This window comes from Mustela nivalis, assembly GCF_964662115.1.
Source record: "Mustela nivalis genome assembly, chromosome: 6".
In the NCBI taxonomy this organism is placed as follows: Eukaryota; Metazoa; Chordata; class Mammalia; order Carnivora; family Mustelidae; genus Mustela; species Mustela nivalis.
This window is the reverse complement of record NC_139025.1, coordinates 155685281-155707145: the sequence shown is the minus strand read 5'-3', so window position 1 is coordinate 155707145 and position 21865 is coordinate 155685281. Positions and strand designations below refer to the sequence as shown.

The window sequence follows — 21865 nt, the reverse complement described above, 5'->3', positions numbered from 1 at the left end:
GCCAAGCGGCAACCCCTCCCCAGAGGTCTGGCTCAAGGAGCGGCTGGAGTGCCTCCTGCCTGCCTGGGCTCCGAGCCCTTGTGGGTCGCCCCGGAGGGTCCACGGACATAGGACCAAGGACACAGAGTTCCGGGGACAGAGGTGCCAGAGGTGCCAGCCGGCCGGCCCAGGGCCCAGACCCTCCCTTGGCACGACCATGGAGGCAGAGACAGAGCAAATGTGGACCGTGGGGAGCTGGTCAGAGTTGGCCACTGCCCAAAGGCCCCAGGACCTGCATGAGGGCAGCCAGAGGGCTGCACACAGGGCAGGGGGCCGATGCAAACCCACCCCCGTCTCTGTCCACCGTCCTCTCTTCCAACCTTGGATTCCCTCTCAGCAAAATGAAAGCTGGAGACAAGAGCCGGTGATCCCACCAGCAGTTCCGCCCACAGAGGCTTCTGGGGGCCACACACAAGTGACAGTGTGGCCCACGCACCTTATTCCTTTCATCTTGATAACACCCAGGGAGCCGTGTCCCTCTCGCAGTTGAGAACAGGGATGGTTTGCAGAAGGGACTGAACCTGGTTAGGACCCACCGGACACAAAGTGCATGTCCTGGTCCTGCCTCAGGCTGTCTCTGGAGCCGGCTCTTGCTCAGACACGGGGTTGGGGGTGGGGGTCAGGGAACGAGCGGGAACAGACTTCCCGAGGCCGGGTTCTGGCCAGGACGGCAGGTTGGGGAGCTCCGGAGTGGGCAGGCCACCCGCCCCCAGGCCCAGGCCTGCAGAGGGCACGGTGCCAAGGGGCCGTGTGCTTCCCCAGCGGCAGCTGCCCAGCTCCTCGCCGACAGGGCTCCCTAAAGCCCTCTCCTGTCCCTGCCCACATCACAGACTCTCCGAGCACTGGGACAGGCGCCCTGCTTAGCTCACCACTGGCCACATCTAGATCTGTGCACAGGGCCTGCAGGGAAGGGGCCAAGGGAGCCGGGGAGGGAGGCGGGCCTCAGGGCTCCTGCGTGACCTCACAGGCACACAGTGACACAAGTGGACTTGCAGGCAGTGGTCAGGGAGCCAGGTCTGGGTGCAGGGAGAGCCCAGAGGCTGGAGGGATGGGGCCGCCCGGCTGCTGTGCCCTGAATGCTGGGAAGGGAGCCTGCCTCGGAGGGTTCTGCTCGCTGGGGGGCAGGTTCTTGGATCTGTCCTCACCCTGCTCTCAATCCTCGGACCCCCCCCAACTCTATAAACGAGAGGCCCTGCTTTTAGGGTCCCTTCCATGCCTCCTGCTGCCACCTCCTGCAGCTCTCCAGAGGACACCTCTTCCAGGCAGCCTCCGGGAGGGACACTGCAGGGTGAGTTCACCCCGGGCATGCGGGGCTGAGGCCGACGGTCCCGGCATGTGCCGCGCCCACTGGGGACGCTGGAACAGACACACCACCCGCCCACCAACTGCACTAGGTCCCTCGAGTCATGCTGACCATGCGATGGCGACATCAAGCTGCCCCCGGGAGCGGCGGCAAGGCCTCTGAAATCAGTGAGTGCTGTCACCCAGGTCGGGCTTTTTCCCTCGAGAGCCTGCTGTTGAACCTTCCCAGCACAGGGAGAAGGCAAGCCCTCTGCGCTCCTCGCTTTGTGGGGGCTCCTGCCCCCCGCCGGGGGGCTGCCACTTTCGCTGGTGCCTGGCTCACCTTCTCCTTCTCCAGCTCACCCATAGTGCACCTGTAGCCCGAATTACAATAAGGGGTGCTATGGGTGAGCTGGAGAAGGAGAAGGTGAGCCCGAGAATCTGTTATTTTGAGCAAGTTTCCCGGTGGTGCCGGAACCACACTGGAACTGCGGTTAGGGTGCTGGTGTTTTGAGCCCCATTTGCTAGGTGAGAGGACTGAGGCTTGAGAGGCCCTTGCCCGGGATCCCAGTGGTCAGCAGTCCCTGCCTTTGGGGTCTGCAGGAGCTGAGGGCGGGAGCCTGCGGAGCGGCTGAGAGCAGGCGGTGACTGCCGCCCTCTGGTCAGCAGCAGGAAAGACGCGGGCTGCTGGCTCGGCTGCCTGGGCCCCTGTTCTCCAGCCCAGGACCTGCCCAGATGGGCTGCAGGGGCCTCCTGGTTCAGCCTCCCCAGACCCACTGGAGAAGGAGCCACAGGAGCCCACTGTTGGCCCCATAGCACTCCTGCCCTAGCCTGGCCACACCTTTCCTTCCTGGGATCTCCTGCTTCCTACCCTCCCCTCTCCCAACACCCTGCGATTGGGAGGGAAGCAGGAGAGGGCCATCCCCCAGCAGCCTGGGTTTCAACCCCACGGTGCACCTGCGGGCCGAGTGACCCTGGAGAAGTCACTTTGCTTCCCTCAGTGTCGGGATCCTTCCTGTTAGTCCCAAGAGGGGACGACCCCTGTGGATTAAGGCAGAGGGTTGAACGTCATGGGTGCTCTGCACACACGCACTTCTCCGGCCACCGTAGCTCTCCGAATGTTTAAAATGAAAAAAAAAAAAAAGTGGATATTTTGGAGTCTCCAATGTGGGATTTGTATGCCCCAATGGTGAGCAAGGCCGTGCACTGGGGTACAGGAAGAAAATATTAGACCTTCAGTTTATACTTACTTTCATTTCATCCTTTTTTGACGCCATCTTTGTATTTGTTTTAGAATATGTGTATTAGCAGAATAGTACATACACATAGCTAATAAATAGGGTACACATGTCGAGGTGCATGGTAAAAAATTTTAGTGATAGGTATGTGGAGTCACAGCTTTGAAGGAGAGAATCCCGATCACTTTCTAGAAGTTTCCTTGTGAAAAAGTGCTCAGAGTAGACCATTTCTGGGTGAAGCCCGGGAGTCGTCCTGGCTGTCGGCTTCAGAGGCACGTGCCCTTAGGTGTTCAGGGAGCCGGTGAAGGAAGGAGAGCCTGGGCTTTCGGGGCCTTCCCCAACGGTAGGTTGTGTGTTTCGAACTTTCCAGAAAAACAACGGCATTGATTTCCTCGTGTCAGCCCTAAAAGGAAGGTACTATCATCCCATTACCCCCATTTTACGATGAGGAAACAAGGCCTAGGTTAGCTGCGGCGTGCGGCAGCCTAGACTGGGCCCGGGAGCCCTGGCGCTAGAGCCCGCGTCAGCCCCTGGGTGCCCAGCCCCAAACAAGAAGGGCCGGGAGCCTGTCCGTGGGGGCAGGGAACACAGAAGGAGGTGCACGCCCCTCCAAAAGTGGGAGTCTTGGGGCGGAGGGAAGGGTGGAGTCCCAAGAGGGAGGGGCACCGGTGAGACACTGCAGCCTGGGGAGAGGTGGCAGGCCGGGGTGAGATCAGCCTGCGGCCAGGGGCTCCTGGGAAGGTCGTGGGAGAGAACATGGGAAAGAGGGTGAGGTTCCTGACACTAGGTCTGCCAGACGGGGTTCTACGGAGGGTCACGGAGAGCCCCACACAGGACAGACACCCAGCCCATGGAGTTCCCCTGCCCTCTGCCTGTTCTGAGCAGAAAGTAGGACCTTCCCCTGTGCCCCCACGCCACACCCACGGATCCCAGTGTTTTCTTGGAAGTCAGCTAAGGCTTCCTGGAACTGGAGCGAAGGCTGCTGTTCCTCCTGATGCACTGCTGAGCTCCCTGTCCTTGAAGGTGTGCAACCAGAGGCCAGATGACCTAATAATGGGGTTGTGTAGAGGAAGATAGATGTGGGATAGATTTGGAAAGCTCCTTCCCCTCTGGAATGCTCAGACCCGTGACTCGGAGTGGCAAGGAGAGCTGTAGCAGGGAAGGTGCAGGAGACAGTGCCTGCTACAGCCTCCCCCAGGTCCAGCCTGCTTAGAAAGGCAGCTGGCCCCACCCTGGGAACAGCTCCGTCCTACCTGTCTGTCCCACCTGTGCTAGGACTTGCCGCCCAAACTTGGCCTCTGAAGGATCTGCACCGGAGCTAATTATTTCAAAATTAGCTTGTATTTTCACTTATTTCCATTCTTTCCCTCCTGACCTGTGAGACCACAACTCATTGCAAACATTTAAACGCCAGTTACACCGGCAACTCTCTCCAGATCTGCTCTGCAACAGGCATTCAGGGGATCCGTGAATAAGTACAGGGATGATAAGTACAGCTTTATTTTCCTTATCCTCTAGCTAGAATTTAATACTTCCTGTAATTACAAATGCAAGCAGGAAACTGCAGAAATATTAGCAAAACCCGTCACTTTGTTGCCAATACAAACCCTGTAGAGGTTCCTATCATAGCACAGCTGTTGCCAATCGCCTGAAGTCCTGTTTATGCTCATCCCTACCAGGTGGAGTTACAGATGTGCTTAGACCTGCGGCACGGAGAGAGCACCCCATTCATTACCGTTCCACAAATATTTTGATAATGTCTTTGATATAAGTGGTTTCCTTTGTAAACCCATGCATTTCATTTTATGCACTTCTAGACATTATATTGAGACAGGATTCTCGGACTTGATGAGATGCCAAAAAAGTGATCAGTGTGCTTTTAGAATAATCTAGGGGGATTTACAGTTAATGTGCAGAAAAAGAAAAAATAACCACATAAGCCTGAATCATACATATTAAAATTCACCTTACTTACACAGCTGGAGGCACTTTTTAAAAAAGATTTTTTAATTTACTTATATGACAGAAAGACAAAGAGATCACAAGTAGGTAGAGAGGCAGGCAGAGAGAGGGGGGGAAGCAGGCTCCCTGCTGAGCAGAGAGCCGGATGTGGGGCTTGATCCCAGGACCCTGAGATCATAACCTGAGCCGAAGGCAGAGGCTTAACCCACTGAGCCACCCAGACGCCCTGGAGGCAGTTTTGATAGCCACAATTTTATCATTCCTAAAGTGAGAGTCTTCGAAAATGCTTCTTTATATTCAAAAGCTAAAAGTCAAAGTAAAGTTGGCCCAATTATCCTGGTTTGGGAGTGGTCACATCATTCAGTTGGTCAAATCAGTCTATTTTCAAAAACCGGAGAAACCCACAAATTTTGCCAACAAACACAAAGGGGCAGAACTAAGCGACGGGGTATACAGAAAGGCAGCCGATTACTCACAATTTCTCTGCTAACAGCCAGTGCTCTGTGGACCGACATAAAGGCCTTTCTGCACGTTAGGAACCTCAGTTCCTTCAGGGTTGCGAGTTCAGTTTTCTGTGGTTTGAGCCTGAACAGGGTCCACTCAGCATGTAGGTCAATGTAATGGGAATCGCCCCTAGTTTGAAGGTATAATTTGTACTTTTTTTCTTGGCCTTTGGAGCAAATGTCCTGTGGTCAAATATAGCCAGAATGATTATAGGGACAGCTTGAGTTTTAGGAGGCACCACATAAGAATTTTGGCAATTAAGGACGTCTTGAAGCCTGCTCACTTCAACCCAAACTTCCTCAACTAGTGACCTGCAGGGGATCCACCGGGGCTGCATGAAGTTCCGGTAGGCCAGGAGTCACCGAAGGAATTACGGAGGGCCAGATAAAGGGTCTTGGCCTTGTGTGTGTATTTGGCCAATTTCCGAGCAACGCGCCCTCCTCAAAGAGCCCCCACGGGTGAACTTTATATCGTGGTGTGAATAAACCGTTGTGGGTCTGGCCTGAAAGCGACGGTAGACCTGCAGACCGCCCTAACAGACCAGACCCCTGAAGCCCTAACTTCCACCGGGAAAGGACTGGGAGTCTTCTTGGCTTTACCCCAGTTTCAATCAGGAGAGACAGCAACCTGCTGACAGAGCTGGCCATTCAGGGTCAGCCCAGACAGCTGAGGTCCTGCATGTCCCTCCATCCCTGCGGGGGTCACTCCAGCAGGGAGGGGCGGCCCCCATCTCCCTCCACCCCTGCAGGGGTCACTCCTGCGGGAGGGGCGGCCCCCATCTCCCTCCACCCCTGCAGGGGTCACTCCTGCGGGAGGGACGGCCCCCATCTCCCTCCACCCCCGAGGTGGGGGGGACACTCCAGCAGGGAGGGGCGGCCCCCATCTCCCTCCACCCCTGCAGGGGTCACTCCTGCGGGAGGGACGGCCCCCATCTCCCTCCACCCCCGAGGTGGGGGGGACACTCCAGCAGGGAGGGGCGGCCCCGTCTCCCTCCACCCCTGCGGGGGACACTCCAGCAGGGAGGGGCGGCCCCCGACGCCCTCCACCCCTGCAGGGGTCACTCCTGCGGGAGGGGCGGCCCCCATCTCCCTCCACCCCTGCGGGGGACACTCCAGCAGGGAGGGGCGGCCCCCGTCGCCCTCCACCCCAGGGACGCGGAGGGTCGGAGGCCACACCCAAGGGAGCAGAAGCCTAGAGCCTGCAGGTGCGGAAGGGGAAACCTGCAGCGGCGCTGGGGGCCGCGTGGCGCCGAGGCGGTAGGGGGCGCTGCGGCGCGCGCCTGCGCCCGGGAGCAGGGCGGGGGCTGCGAGATGCCCCGCCCCCGCGTCGTAGCTCATCGCTGCGCGACGCTGTCGCCGCGAGCCGCGCGTCACAAGCGCGGCGACCGTGCAGCCGGCAGGACGGCGGTGAGTTGACGCGCGTGGACGTTGGGGATGGCGGTCTGTGGGGCCCCGGCGGACCGGCCGGAGGGCGGGTGAGCGAGGGTGCGCCGGAGGCGGCCTCCAAGCTGGTGTGCTCCGGGATGCTCCGGGCGGCGGGCCTGGCGGGGGCTCCTGGGCGTCCCCTCGCCCTGGCTTCCTGCGGGGGCGCGGGGCCCGAGAGGGGGAGAAGGGGTCGCGTCTGGCCGGAGGAGGCCCTGGGCAGCGGCGGGGCGGGGGCCGGCGTCTCCGCGGGAGAGGCCTCTGACGGTAAATGGAAGTTTCCCGGTGGTCGGCCGCGCTGCCTTCCTCGGAAGCGAGCTTCCCGTCGCCGGACAGGGGCAAGCACGGGCCGGGTTCTCCGGACTTGCGGTCCTGGGGCTTCCTGACCCGCCTGGGTAATAGGGCGCGTGTGGCGCTCTTCGGAAGCCGTGAGGAGCGAGCGATGACTTCGGCTGGGGAGAGTGGGGAGACTTCCGTACGGAAAGGGTGGAGGAGGAGGACTCTGGGGTCTTCAGCTCGGAAATCACTTGTCGGGGGGTGACGTCGCCTGGTCACCTGTGCTCTAGCGTGTGTGCACCGTGTACCGTTCCTGCGATCCCGGGGAGGCCTCCTTGAGCTGTGAGGTCGTGCGGAGGGTGGAGGCGCCCGCAGGGGTGCCCGCAGAGTGGGGGTGGGCGGTTCAGAGAGCTGGTGCGTGAGCTCGCGTGGACCCAAGCCTTGGTTTGAGGAGGCCGCTCCCTGCCAGCCTTCCTGCTCCCCGCTGGGTTCCTCTGCTGCCCAGTACAGATCCGGACTGGAAGGGGGCCGCAGCCCTGTTGCGAGCTCCTCCCTGCCCTCCCTGCCCTGGTCTTGGGTCGCAGATGAGCTAACCCTGCCACCTTGATGGAGATCTTCACAGACGGGTTATTCAGAAGTGTTTTTTCCCCTTATCCTTGGAAAGTCTCCGTGGTGGCCTTTTGGGGTTTGCAGATTTAAAGCAAGAAACCTGAACCTGCGTGCCTTCGTTGTGTGGTCTCTTCGCTCCCTGGAGGGAATTGGGGGGCATGAATGTGGCTGAGAAGAACTGCACTTCCAGGTTCCCTAATGTCCAGCGGAAATTCAGCATTTCCTCCAGTCGCGAGTACGGGCAGCAGACCCGGTGTTGACAGCGTGACTTTGTCAGCGACAGAAGTCACAGCTGCGTCTGCGTCTCGGGAGACTGCGTGAGTGCAGCACCCCGTGAAAGCAGGGTAGCACTGAGACTCGCTGCCAGGCCCTGTTCTGTAGGTATCAAAACGCAGCTTCACAAATTTAACTTTCACATTTTGGTGGCGTTTTACTTTGGGGTGCGGTTGGTCTTCCTTAGTCTCGGGCTCCGTATCGGCAGGTTTGCCTACAGCTGAAATGTACCTGTGGCCCCAAATCACACTCGCGGCGCTGTCGTGGTCTCGCACGGATATGTGCACGGTGGCGAAAACTTGGGGTCCCTTGACACATTGTCAGCTGCAGCAGAACAAGGGGACGCCCTGCCTTCTTGTGTAACTTCTCTTGTAAACAAGGGTCCTTTTTCTGGTCTATTTGGTGTCATGAGTTTTTGTGCTTTTTGTTTGCAGTATCACCGTTAAAATCGTCTCCAAACGCGGTGCGAAAGTTTGTGTTCCTCAGTGCACCTCCTGTGAGGGGCCTACGGAGAGATGCGTGTGTGCAGTCAGCTTCGGTTAGGCTTAGGAAGTGCTGTGTTGGTTGGGACCCTGCCCCAGTATTTCTCCTGGAGCAGTGGGGTCCGTACGCGCTAGTTTGGTGTTCCTGGTGACTTCAACAAAAAGAGCCTCGAGTAACAAGCATTGGTTCTTTTGTAGTCCTGTACATTTACGAAATCCTGAGAAGGGGTTTACAGGCTTGACAAGGCGACTGGAGGGCTAGGGCACACACACGAAGTACAAAGAACTCTTACGGCCTGAGAAGATACGACTGTTCTTTTTTTTTTTTTTAAGGTTTTATTTATCGATTTATTTTTAGATTGTATTTATTTATTTGACAGACAGATCACAAGCAGGCAGAGAGGCAGGCAGAGAGAGAGGGAAGAGGCTCCCTGCTGAGCAGAGAGCCCGATGCGGGGCTCAATCCCAGGACCCTGGGATCATGACCTGAGCCGAAGGCAGCGGCTTAACCCACTGAGCCACCCAGGCGCCCTCTACCTCTGTTCTTAAAGGAAGTTTGTGTTTAGCTGAGCCCAGTCCTTGAAGAGCCCGGGACATGCATGTCTCATTCACGTGCCTGTTGGCTCTCGTGGGCGTATTTGGCTGAGATCCCTTCAGAGACTATAACCACTTTGCTCCCACATACTTGCTTCTTGAGTTTTGACTAAATAATATTTGCAATTAAAAGGACCTGTGGTTTTGTCTCTTTGAAGAGCAGCAAGGGGTGCAGACGGGTGCCTCCCGATAGTTAGATTTGGGGAGAGGAACACGTGGCATGGGGTAGGTGTAAGTTGAGTCCCTGGGCTCCAAGAGAGAAAGGAGACCTTGCTGCCCTATAGGGCTTGTGAACGGGACCGCTGGGGCCGACCTGTGCTCCGGCAGAGGGTTGCCTTGTTTTCTTGATAAGGGGACCTTCTGTATCCCTCTCCGTCCTGACGACACCGCTCACTGAAGTCCTGATGTTTCCACAGAACCGTCTGGCCTGTAGCCTTCATCCTCAGTTAAGGAAATGACCAACCAGGTAAGGCCTGGCACAGAACAGCAGCTGGTCTCCCTGGCAGGTTGGAGGCCAGTATGAGGTCTGGGTGTCTTCGCAGGAGACCATCATCTCATTCCTGCTCTGCTCGGGAGTGCTGGGGGACGCTGGGTACCTAGTCTCCGGAGGGTTAGGTGCGGCACAGCACGCACTGGAGGAGGCTGTCTAAGTCTTCTCCAGGTTGACGGAGGGACTGAGGAAAAGAATTTGTTCTCAGGGGCGCCTGGCGGCTCGGTCACTAGAGTGCGTGACTCCTGATCTCAAAGGCGTGAGTTCAAGCCCCACATTGGGCATAGAGCTTACTTAATTTAAAAAAAAAAAAAAAAAAAGCAAGCTTATATTCAAAAACAAGAAGAAAACAAAAATCAGAAAGGGAGAGATCTTTGCAGTAAGATTAGGGACAATGGGAACAGGTTAGGCAGGCTGTTTGTTCATACAACTACAGAACTTGGGCCAGAAGCTGGATGCAGAGCCTCCTGTGATCCCGCCAGGGGATGCACAGAATTGATCTGTCCCCTCGGGATGGGGGAGAGAGGACAGTTTCTGTAAGGACTGGTTTTCTCCTGGTGCGGTCAGCTCTGCAAGTCTTGGGTGAGAAGGACTCAGGGAGCTTGCAGGATGGGCAGGGCGAGGACGGGGGAGTCGCTCACGCACTGGGGATGGGGGGTGAGGTGGGTGCCAGGGGGTGTTTCAGGGAGGGGATGGGCTACTCTGAATCTGACCCCTGGTTTGATGAGGCGTCCGTTCTTTTTTAGTACAGCATTCTCTTCAAGCAAGAGCAAGGTAAGCAGCCTGCCAGCAGATTCACCTGTGAGAACTCTGCATCGTGGTGTTTCGGGTATGCTGACCTGAGGGGCTGTCCCCAAAGTGGGCTGTCCTCACTTTGCGGAAGAATCAGCAGACGCGGCTGAAAACAGATACTTCCAAGCACACTGCGGCAGAAGCCCCAAACAACTAACTGGAAAGAAAAAGCAGGAGTCACATGAGAGACACTCCGGGCTGAGGGGTGTTTTCCCGCCTGAGGAAGATGCCGCTCGAGCTTCCCAGCTACCAGGGTGAAAGAGGGAAACATTAGAGCCTCAGCACTTGCCCTGGGGTCTTCACAACAGCTCCCCCGCTCAGACAAGGGCAGGGGCTCCCGCAGCAACCATGACCTTACTGAAAGTAGGGGACGCAGCAGCGTGGGGAGGGCTGGGGGCCGTCCCGTCTCGGGGTGCAGCTTGCCAGGGGCACAGGGCTTCATGTGAGCCTCATTTCTTCACACCTGGAAGAGCTGTGCAGAGCTTGGGGGCGTTTGTGGGACTGCCTGAAAGCTCTTGCAGTCTGAGCAGCCGCCATTTAGGTAGTCTGAAGTTTAAGCCAGAAGCTTTCTTCCAGGTTAGCTCAGAGGGTTAACTGGTAGTCAGGCGTGCCAGTCGGCACCCCGGCCGGCAGCTCGTGCCGTCCCCGTGGCGCGCTGGTGGGTGTGGCTCTGGTGGGCATCGTCCTTGGAGCCACGGTGCTGCGCGTGAGTCACAGCCGCTTGGTGCCAGTAGTCACAGCTGGGGAAGCTGGTCCTCGACTGTTGCTACGCGGCATGAATAGAGCCTACACGTGCCCTTGCCACGTGTGTGGACCTGCGCCAGGTCTGCGGACCCCACGGTGAGGCCTCCGCATTTACGGTGGACTTCAGTTCTTAAAGAGCTTGGCTTTGAACCCCAGTTCTCCTTAGCTTTTGACTTCGCGTGAGTTACTTGGCTTCTCTAAGCCTCTGATTCTGTAAAATGATTGTCTGTAAAATGAGGGTGTTAATGGTACCTACTTCATAGGGTTGTTGTGATTAATTGAGATAATATTTAATTTAAAAATGTAGTAGCGGACTCATCAAGCACTGTAGACATTTGTGACAAAAGACTAATCAAATCAAGTGTGGAGATACGTATTTTCAGACCGTGCTATTCGCTTTTGAACTGCCTGGTGGTTCCCAAGCGTCCCTAAGAGAACGAGTCTTATCAACTTTCCGTCTTTTTTGGGGAAGGGAGGCTGGGGAGATCTTGCTGGTTTGCCTGGTTTTAACCAGGTGATGGCATTGCAGACTGAGGCACAGGGGAAGCAGGCTAAAGTGGGAAAGACTCGGGTTATTCCAGAACTCCCTCTCTCCCTGGGGCACGCGCGCCTGCCTCTACTGTTGAAAGAAAAGCAGGATGGAAAGCACTGGGCCAGACAGTGAGCCAGGTGCCCGGTTCACCAGCGGAGTGAACTCATAACTGTTGGAGCAGCATTTCAGCTTCCCTGGAGCCCAGGAAGTGTAGACACTGCGTGCAGATTTTTACATGAGGTGCTTTCCGTTCTAGCCCATGATGATGCCATTTGGTCAGTCGCCTGGGGGACAAACAAGAAAGAAAATTCTGAGACAGTGGTCACGGGATCCCTGGATGACCTGGTGAAGGTCTGGAAATGGTGAGCACCCTCTTCCCAACAGCCTCGAAGACTGGGGTTTAGGGTTTTTCTTCTGGACTCCGAGCTGCGATCAGGAAAGTGTTAAGTGTAGTCCAGGTAAGGAAGCAGGAGCAGTGTGGTGGTCTAAGAAGACAGCCAGTTTTTTCTCATTTGTTTTCCTCTTATGTAGTATAAAGGCCTGTAGTTTAAGAGAAAAAAAAAGTCCCACAGTTAAAACCTGGCTGACTTCGGTGTTCTGTGCTTGTGGGTTCTCTCTGATTCTGCATTTCACAGACCGCGGGTGATGGGAGCAGGGGTGGGTCACGGGGGCCCAGGATTTCAGATGCTGGTGCAGCGCGTTGTGTGTGAAGAAACCCATCTCTCTGTCCCCCACCGAAGGTCTGATGAGAGGCTGGACCTACAGTGGAGCCTGGAGGGACACCAGCTGGGTGTGGTGTCTGTGGACATCAGCCACACACTGCCCATTGCCGCATCCAGTTCACTTGATGCGCACATCCGCCTCTGGGACTTGGAGAACGGCAAACAGATAAAGTCTATAGATGCAGGACCTGGTAAGACTCTTAGGGAAGGTAACCTCTCACTGTCCCTTTCCAGACCTCTAGGGACAGAAGTCCGACAGGTCGGGAGTGTTTGGTTGCGGGGTAACGTGGTGCACGGACTGTGTGTTCGGTACTGCCTTTGGTAGGGTGGCGGCAGTCCTCCAACCAGCAGAGTCTCAGCAGCTAAGCGGGGGCTTTGTAGGTCTGTGTGGGTCAGGTTTTACTGCCAGGTAACTTTTGGTGCTAAACCTGTTGAAAAACTCAACGGTTTTCGGAGGCTTTCAATTTTAGAATTGCCAGTTTGGGTTTGTAGACCGGAATTCAGATGGGCCAGAGCTGCGGTTTGCCATATTCTGATTTGTTACTTGCAGTGACTGATAGACGTCTCGAATGTAAGGTGCTGTGTCCTTCTAGAACCGTATCGTGGTCCTCTCTGCTCATCATGATTACAGGGCCTGATTCCCAGCATTTGACAGATAGGACACTTGTAGAGTAGCATTTTTTTTCACCGACCGTAAGACAGCAGAATCTTGTCTCTCAGCCTGCTGCATGTCTGGAGTAATAGGAGTTCATGATTTCGGTGGGCTGCATTAATGTGGAACGAGCAACACGACATCTCAGGCTTCCTGGGAGCCTTTGATCCCCCTGCGAATGACTGCATCGCATTCTCCGCCAGAGGCTGTCCTGCTGGGATAGGCGGCAAGCCCTTGAGAGCCGCCTGCCTCTGTGGTGCCCCTGCGTGGATGGGTAACACAGAAGGTGCTTAGGGGTTTCCTCAACATGGTCCTCTTGATCGGAGTCCCCAGTGGGTTGGCCTCCCACCGGTGATGCTCCGTAGCCACTACACTGAAAAGGGTAATAGCCCCGCGGTTCACAGGGAAGCGAGGCTGTCAAGAAACAGTGTGTTTCCCCTTGGAGGCAATACTTCTGTCTACGATTATTACTGCTGGAGATTTTTAAAGAATATGCATGCCTAGGCCCTCTTTTGTATCCACTCAGGCACTGTTTTCAGGGTGTGTGGGGTGGTAAGTCTGGCAAAAGCTACCCAGACGCTGACTCCCCAGACGATGGTCTTCACCTGTATCCCCACCTGCTGACGTCACTCTCTGAGGACTTGGGGCCCCAGACCAGCCCCCAAAGTCTACGAAGACACAGAGTCGGGGAGAGGAGGAAAAGGCAGCTCTCTTGCTGCCTTTTTACATTGGGCACCTAAGCCTTCCCAGACCCATGTCGCTGAGGTCACTGCAGGGCTCTGAGGCCCTGGGCACACTGCAGTTGAGAGGAGCACTGGAGCGCTTCCAGCGAAGAGGACCGGTCTGCACCCAGCTTGCTGTCCCCAACAGTGCCCTGAACATCCGGTGTCGGTTCCATGTTGGCAAGTGCTTGTGGAAAGGAACAGGTACAGAGAGTCAACAAGGGGTCGGATGTCCTTTCTCTTTGGACAAGAGTCTGGTCATTACAGAGCAGGTACTGGGGTAGTGAGAGCAGGTGCTGCTGTCGACAGCTGAAGAGCGGCTGAGCCCGAAGCTCACACTGCTCGGGTCCTGAGCGCAGGGACACCGGCCGTCGTCAGAATGTGCACGGGGGATGTGGGTCACCACGAGCAGCAGGGAGAAGGGAAAGAGAACACCCCCGATCCCGAGGAAGGAACAGAGGACGCAGTGGAAGGCCGTGACGCAGGGGAGGGCCTCGTGGGCACAGCAGCCAAGCTCCCCGGCGCTCAGGAAGGGCGTCTGTGCCGTCAGACGGGCAGCACACCCGTGAGTGGAGAGCTGACCCGGTGGTGAGGTGCAGCTTGGGGACTGCATCAAGTTTCTGTCGTGCAAGTAGCAGGAGTCTTAGCGTGTGGGACAAAAACGCCCTGAATTCCGAGCATTAGGGTGTGTGACGTGAAAAGTTCTCCATTGTAAACCAGCTAGTGGGGAAATGGGAGAATAATTAGGAATGTTATTTTATTAAACTGCAAGGAATTCATGGAGTCAATCTCCTTTTTAAAACAAACAAAACATTTCATGAGAAAAGTGATAGAGCTAAATTATTTATTACTCCTTTGAATACGTGTGTTGAAGTTTGCAAGAGACTTGTTAAAGACACCTTGGGAGACGGTGCTGACCCGACTGTGCTGGGGCGTGCTGGGACCTGCTGTCTGCCGTGTGTCGTTGGCAGTGGCCTCTCTTCAGTCCCACAGGCTGGGAAGGGGCTGTCCTGTGTGAGCCCTTCCCGGGAATGAGGACAGTGTCTTGGGAGGGAGACGTTCTCTGTTTTCCCTTTGATCTGGCAAGCACTGTCCTGTCGGGGCAGGGTGGCAAGACTCGGGGCGTGTTCCCCTACAAGAGTGCATATGGCTAATGGGACAGGCAGGCAGTGGGCAACAGGATGGCTCCGTGGCCTTGGCCCTGATCCCAGAGGCCCCTAGAGCGCTTTGGGATGGCCTCCGAAGAGGTTCTGAGCAGCCCAGGAAACAGTGGTGTGTTCTAGAATTCTAGAGCACGTGGCTTGCCCCAGCGGCGCAGGAGTCTGGAGACCCCTCCATCGGGCCGAGCCGCACTGCGACGCTGCTTGACCGATCCAGATGACACGAATAGAGCTGGGTTTTGCCGTGTAACTGAGAAACAGGTGATTTTTCTAAAAACAATAGTGCCTCTTTCCAGTCCTTGTTAATCTGTGGTAAATAATTGGTCATATTAGAGTTCACCTGGGGAGCGTTCGGGGTAGTACGTCTCCATTTATTTCCAGCTCCAGTGAGGGGAGCTTTCGCTTCTGTGCACTGTAAGGTTTGCCCGTTGTAAGTGTTCAGTGAGTTTTGGTCGCAGGTTGTGTGGGCACCACCGTAGTTGCAGGCCTCGGGAAGCCCCCTCATGTCCGAGGAGAGAGTGTCCACGCTCTGCCCTCGGCTCAGGCAGCCCCCGATCTGCTCTCCATCCACGTGTCAGTGTTGGCGGGACTGTGTATGTCCACGCTGCAGCTGTGAGCGCTCCCTCCTGTCTGTTTTGTTCTGCAACCCACCTCTTGAACACGTGCATTCTTTCTACTTAGTCTCTAGCAATTCTTCTACTTACTACGTGGTTCCTACTGTGTAGACACCATAGTGCTGTGAACGTCTGTGCCCAAGTCTGTGTGGACGCGCATTTTCATTTTGGGTACACACCCAGGGATGGACTTGCAAGGTGTTTCTTAAGTTTGTTTTCATTTAAGAAACTGTCAGACTGTTAAGAAAACAATCCCATTTACAATCACACCCTAATCAGTAAGATACCTCTGCACCAACCTAACCAAAGAGGTAAAGGATCTGTACTCTGGAAACTATAAAACACTGATGAAGAAACTGAGGAAGGCACAAAGAAATGGAAAAATGTTCCATGCTCACAGATTAGAAGAACAAAATTGTTAAAGTGTCTATTCTGTCCAGAGTTATCTACACAGTCAATGCAATCCCTGTCAAAATACCATCAGTGTTCCTCACAGAGCTGGAACAAATCATCCAAAAATTTGTGTGGAACCAGAAATCACCGAAGAAATGTTGAAAAGCCATAGTTGGTGGCATCACAATTGCGGACTTCAAGCTCTAGTACAAAACTGTCATCATCAAGACAGTGTGGTACTAGCCCAAAAACAGACACATAGATCAGTGGAACAGAACATAGAGCCCAGAAATAGACCCTCAACTCTATGGTCAACCAATCTTTGACAAAGCAGGAAAGAATGTCCAATGGGAAAAAGATAGTCTCTTCAATAAGTGGTGTTGGGAAAATTGGACAGCCACATGCAGAAGCATGACACTGGACCATTTCCTTACATCACACACAAAAATAGACTCAAAATGGATGAAGGACCTCAATGTAAGGCAGGAATCCATCAAAATCCTTGAAGAGAACACAGGCAGCAACCTCTCTGACCTCAGCCACAGCAGTGTCTTCCTAGGAAGACCAATGGCAAGGGAAGCAAGGGCAAAAATGAACTGTTGGGACTTCATCAAGATCAAAAGCTTTTGCATAGCAAAGGAAACAGTCAACAAAACCAAAAGACAACTGACAGAATGGGAGAAGATATTTGCAAATGACATACCAGATAAAGGGCTAGTGTCCAGAATCTATAAAGAACTTACCAAACTCAACACCCAAAGAACAAAGAATCCAATCAAGAAATGGGCAGAGGATATGAACAGACATTTCTGCAAAGAAGACATCCAGATGGCCAACAGACACATGAAAAAGTGCTCCATATCACTCGGCATCAGGGAAATACAAATCAAAACCACAATGAGATATCACCTCACACCAGTCAGAATGTCTAAAATTAACAAGTCAGGAAATGACAGATGCTGGCGAGGATGCGGAGAAAGGGGAACCCTCCTGCACTGTTGGTGGGAATGCAAGCTGGTGCAGCCACTCTGGAAAACAGCATGGAGGTTCCCCAAAAAGTTGAAAATAGAGCTACCTTACGACCCAGGAATCGCACTATTGGATATTTACCCTAAAGTATACAAAAATAGTAATTCGAAGGCATACACGCACCCCAATGTTTACAGCAGCAATGTCCACAACAGCCAAACTGGAAAGAGCCCAGATGTCCGTCGACAGATGAACGGATTAAGAAGATGTGGTGTATGTATGTGATGGAGTATTAACTCAGCCATCGGAAAGGATGAACACTTACATTACAAGAGCATGGACGGAACTGGAGAGTGCTGTACTGCGTGAACTAAGTCAGTCAGAGCAAGAGTTATCACACGGTCTCACTGATGTGTGAAATCTAAGAAACAAAGTAAACAAGCAAAGGGGGCAAACAGGCAGACCAAGAAACAATATTCTCAGCTCCAGAGAACACACTGCTTGTCCCCAGGGAGGCCATGGGGGGATGAGGGCATGTGTCCTGATGAGTTTTAAAAGAGGAAAGTTTTAAAAGAGGAAAACTGTTTACCCGTTTTTCGGAGCGGCTGCACTGTTTTATGTTCCCACCCCTATGTGAGGATTTTGGTTTTTCCATATCCTGTTAACACTTGGTATTGTCATATTTTTATTGAAAATTTAAGTCCTTAAACTAAATTGGTAAAGGATTAGCATCTTTACACATAGGTTTTTGAGTCAGGACATTGTTTCTAATTTTTAAAAAATCATCTTTTGATAAAACTTTAAGTCTTAAAAATTAAGGTCGCACCTTTTCTCACTGTATTTTTTCCCCCTTTTTTCTATTTAGTGGATGCCTGGACTTTGGCCTTTTCTCCTGATTCCCAGTATCTGGCCACAGGAACCCATGTGGGGAAAGTGAACATTTTTGGTGTGGAAAGTGGGAAAAAGGAATATTCTTTGGACACAAGAGGAAAATTCATTCTTAGTATTGCATATGTAAGGAAACACAGCGGTCTTTTGTCTCGGGGCCCTGCTGTGTGCGCTGTCAGCCTTGTGCTGGGGGCAGGGGTCGGGGGTGGGGGGGTGGCCTGACCGCACGGGGTCTCAGATGTCCTCCACACGTTCTCTGCACAGAGCCCGGATGGGAAGTACCTGGCCAGTGGAGCCATAGACGGGATCATCAACATTTTTGATATTGCAACTGGAAAGCTCCTGCACACGCTGGAAGGTACAGCTCGTTTCATTTTGTGCAGACTGGGCTATCAGGTCACAAAGGACAAGTCAGTCTTTTAGTAAAATGCTGCTAAATGACAAATGAGCTTTAGATTTGCAAAACTGTGATCTCAGTCAGAAATCTGAAATGCCTCCAAGAGTTTTGTCATCTCCTTATAATGGGGGTGGGGGAGGTGGGGGTGGGGGTGTCCTGGTGCAAAGAGCAGGTTCCTGTGAAGGGGCTTATCTTTTCATGTGTTAATGTGGCTTAGCCTGAGGAGAGGAGGAGGAGGAGGAGGAGTGCTTCCTCTCCATCCTGATCCTCGCTACAGAACTTTATGATTAGGAAATTTGAAGGTGGATGACAGCCAGGCCCACCCCAGGGGCCTGCCGCCCGGCCTCAGAGCGTGGGTAGGGGGGTGTCTCCCACTCTGCCCTCTTCCTGCTGGTGTGAATTCTGACCCAGTGAATGCATTGCCTCCTCAGTTTACTGCTTACCCGACAGCACAGGACGTGTAGGAAACAGCACCCTGTTGTGCATCCGTGCAGATCAGACCGTGTATTTCCTTGTTTGTCCGTGTCTATAGCAGAGGAGTTTCTCCCAAGCGGTGTGTGCTAAGGTCCAGCTCGTGAGGGAAGGGAACCGAGGAGAAATGGCTCCTGGAGGAGGGGCCTGGGTTGTGTGGATATTTCTAGAACACTGGGAGGAGGGGTCCATGCAGTCATTCCCTGCGTCTCTGACAGAGGCTCGTTATTAGGGACACTGTCGGTGGGGAGCGCACGATTTGCCACATGAACATAGGCTTTGTGAATTCCAGGCCACGCTATGCCCATCCGCTCCCTGACCTTCTCCCCGGACTCTCAGCTCCTTGTCACCGCTTCCGACGACGGCTACATCAAGATCTATGACGTGTGAGTTCCCGTGCACCCAGGACCAGTGCCCTTCCTGTCTTCCACTGCTTGGAGGAGCCCCGGGTTTGGCAGGGCCTTGTGTGCAGGGTCTAGGCATCGCTCCCCCTTCCACATCCCTGTCCTTGAACTTGGAATGTCATGGCTGCCCGCTAGGATCAGTACTTCCTGCCTGTTTCCAGCCTTTCCATCTCTTGTGGGCCTCATGGATTTTAAGTTCCGTCAGGGCAGTCAGCCGTGTAGGATGGAACCGTGTAGGTGGAACCACAGGTGGTCGTGGGCCCAGGGTGATGGCAAAAACATGGCCCTCCCGCAGGCCGTCCTCTGCGCTGCCAGGGTGGCTGTCAGTTCACCGGCCACCTCACTGCAGGTCTAGATGAAGGAGGCTCTTTGTGGGTGGTTTTGGCTGCCGGTGTAGGAGCAAGGGGTCATTCTCTTCAGGTCATAGCCATCTTTGGTTGTAAGCCTGTGCAAGGCCCCTTCCTCCTGGGCTTCCCCAGTCAAGCCTCCCCTGGAAGGGGATTGACTGTGTCCTTGGCCCTTTGACTCAGTACCAGGCATGCCTCCGGTTCAAGCCTCCCAAATGTGGCCTCCTGGTGCCGCAGGTACACACGGCCCGCTTGTCCGTGCCCGCGTGGGGAGTGGGCACCGGGATTGCCCCAGTCCTGACTATCCATGTGCACACCATCCTGTGGGCCTGTGAGGGCTTTCCCAGGGTCTGCGCAGGGAGTGGGGACACTGAGGACAGGAGGTGGTCAGCAGGGCAGCGAGCAAGAGCTGGCTGGGTGCTGTGGCTCGGGAGGGGTGCCCCTGCCCAGCTGTGCCGGCTCGTGGGTCCCAGAGCCCCAGGCCGCTGTGGCCTACACTTCAGTGCCCGACTCTGCACATGAATCCATCATAGCTATAGTTCTGGCCTCCTGACTAAGGGGGACGAGTGTCCCCAAAGTGTAGAGGACAAGCCCAGCCGGAGGCGGGTTCCTCTGAGGCCACCTCCCCTCCGACCCTCTGTAGTGCGCTCTGTGCTGCCCAAGGACCTTCACCTCAGTCGGGCCACAGGGTTGCCCTCCCGCCCCTGCTGTCGGGCTTGCGCTTATGTGGAACTAAAAATGCCTTTTGTCGTTAGACCTGCCTTGTTCTCGACTCGATTAAAAATGGCCTCTCCGAGCTCCCTCTGTTCTAAGGAATGAGTGTGGCCAGCTCCAGGGACGGGAGCTCTGGCTCCGCGTGGAGAGGGTACCGGCAGCGCGGCGGGCTTGGAGTCTGCCAGCTTGCCCTGCTGCTTCGCTTTCCCCATCTCGGCAGTGGTCTTGCCTCGCGCCCTACTCTCTGCCGTGGGGCAGGTCACACATTCTGTGATGTCCGTTTTGTCTGACGCTCTCCGTTGCAGACAACATGCCAATCTGGCCGGCACACTGAGCGGCCACGCGTCGTGGGTGCTGAACGTTGCCTTTTGTCCCGATGACACACACTTCGTTTCCAGGTACGTGCGATTCTCAGCAGCTTCTTACATGCTAAGAAGGTGAAGGTCATCTTTCATGTATTGCCTTAAGATTTGAAGATGGTCTGACTCTTTGTTATTCAGGTAGACTTTGTTTTCTGCATTGGTTTTTTCGGTGGTTGGGGTTTCACCAGAACAAAGATGGATTCTTTGGAACAGTTCAACTTTGAGTGTTTTCTTATAAATCTAGGCTTCCACATGTAGGGACCTTAGGGATCTCTGCGGTCCGGTAGGCACGTACGCTGCATACCTCTGTGTGCAAAAGTCGTGCCTTTGGAGCCTGTGTCGCTAAGGCCGAAGACGGCCAGCTTCTAGTGAGCGTCGCACAGCTACAGAAGCCTCTTCCTTTAGACTTTAGAAGTAGCCTTCAGTGGGGGCTTTCCCAGCCCCACCCCCACCGACCTGGAAACAGGCTCACGTGTCTGAGGCTCCTGATGGGAACCCAGGGATAAGGACTGGGCAGATGAGAACTTGAGGGACGTGGCCGCTCCGTGCATAGTAAAAGCCACCAGAGAGGCCAGCACCCAGAGCTCCCTGGGGCCCCTGCTGGCCAGGGGGCACACAGGTGGGCAGAGTGTAGATGAGCAAAGGAGGGTGGAGTTTCTGGTCAGATTAATCCAACTTAAAACCAGACTACAGACTGTTCTGATACTAATGTTCCCTTCTGCACATAGTTCATCCGACAAAAGTGTGAAAGTTTGGGACGTCGGAACGAGAACGTGTGTGCACACCTTCTTCGACCACCAGGATCAGGTACGGCAGAGTTCAAATTCGCATTCCTTTGTCTTTGATGGCTGGCGTTGTCTGAGCGCTGCCGCTGACAGCCGTCCCCGTTCCCGGCCTGCTGCTGGGCTGCTCTCCCTGCGTGGATGGTCCGACAGCCAGCGTCCTGCGTGCACCGTCTGCGCTGTCGGCCTGGAGAGCTGTGAGGTGTGATGTCCTTTCGGGGGCCAGAACACACAGCGCCAGCCGCGTGGCCGTCCAGTGCTGGTGCCCGGAGCACGCCAGGAGCCCTCCTCCTGGTGCCGCCTGCCCTGGCCGGCTCGGGAAGGGCCTTCCTCAGAAGTGCCTGTTGCTCTGGGGCACCTGGTGGCTCAGTCAGTTAGGAGTCTGCCTTTGGCTCAGGTCATGATCTCAGGGTCCTGGGATCGAGCCCCTGTGTCCGGTTCTCTACTCAGCAGGGAGCCTGCTTCCCTCTCTATCTCTTTGCCTGCCTCTCTGCTTGCTTGTGATCTCGGTTAAATAAATAAAATTTTTTTTTAATTTTTAAAAAAGGATACAGGCATTACAACTTTTATTTTTGGTTTACAGGTCTGGGGAGTAAAATACAATGGAAATGGCTCAAAAATTGTGTCCGTGGGCGATGACCAGGAAATCCACGTCTACGATTGCCCTGTGTAAACGCCACTCTCAGACTGGTGTGTACATCACGACATTCCTTTCCTTTCTAGCATTTATTGGAGCAGAAACCTAAATTTTGTAGATACAGATCAGTCTTTTCATGTTCTATTAGAAATGCTGTTCATGCTCGAACATAAAGTGTTCATAACACAAACACCGTGTTCGTGAACGGGCTTTTTCAGCTGCCCTGGTGTGGGTGGGAGCGCGGGAGGGGGGTCTGCCCCAGAGATGGTGGGATCCGGCGCTCACCGGCCCTCCCCAGCCCTCCCAGCCAAGAAGCCCAGGCTTGCTCTCCAGGGGGTTGAGCCCCACACACTGTCGGTCTCAGAGTGGGGTCCTGAAGGGAACGGGGGGTTTG

General features: G+C 54.7%; 1 protein-coding gene across 6 annotated transcripts; it reads left to right on the top strand.

Annotated features, from left to right (window-relative positions):
• Positions 1-6331: 6331 nt before the first annotated feature.
• On the top strand, positions 6332-21661 carry SKIC8 (SKI8 subunit of superkiller complex). 6 transcript variants are annotated; one of them, XM_082734409.1, is made up of 11 exons: positions 6332-6430; positions 9096-9145; positions 9916-9943; positions 11494-11599; positions 11978-12150; positions 17335-17483; positions 17622-17715; positions 18518-18611; positions 19996-20088; positions 20781-20859; positions 21418-21661. In XM_082734409.1, exons 2-11 carry the CDS (start codon positions 9134-9136, stop codon positions 21505-21507), a joined length of 918 nt encoding a protein of 305 aa, XP_082590535.1. In that variant the 5' UTR covers positions 6332-6430; positions 9096-9133; the 3' UTR covers positions 21508-21661. The 6 variants fall into 6 exon arrangements, with proteins under 6 accessions (XP_082590535.1, XP_082590539.1, XP_082590536.1 ...); XM_082734413.1 differs by having other exon boundaries at positions 6334-6430; positions 20781-20889; positions 21389-21661; XM_082734410.1 differs by having other exon boundaries at positions 6394-6498.
• The last annotated feature ends 204 nt before the right edge of the window (positions 21662-21865 follow it).

Bases quoted from the DNA above. Each gene is read 5' to 3' on its own strand.
- SKIC8 (XM_082734409.1), top strand. The intron at 18,612-19,995 runs GTGAGTTCCCGT...TCTCCGTTGCAG, and splicing joins TACATCAAGATCTATGACGT to ACAACATGCCAATCTGGCCG. The intron at 20,860-21,417 runs GTACGGCAGAGT...TTTGGTTTACAG, and splicing joins TCTTCGACCACCAGGATCAG to GTCTGGGGAGTAAAATACAA.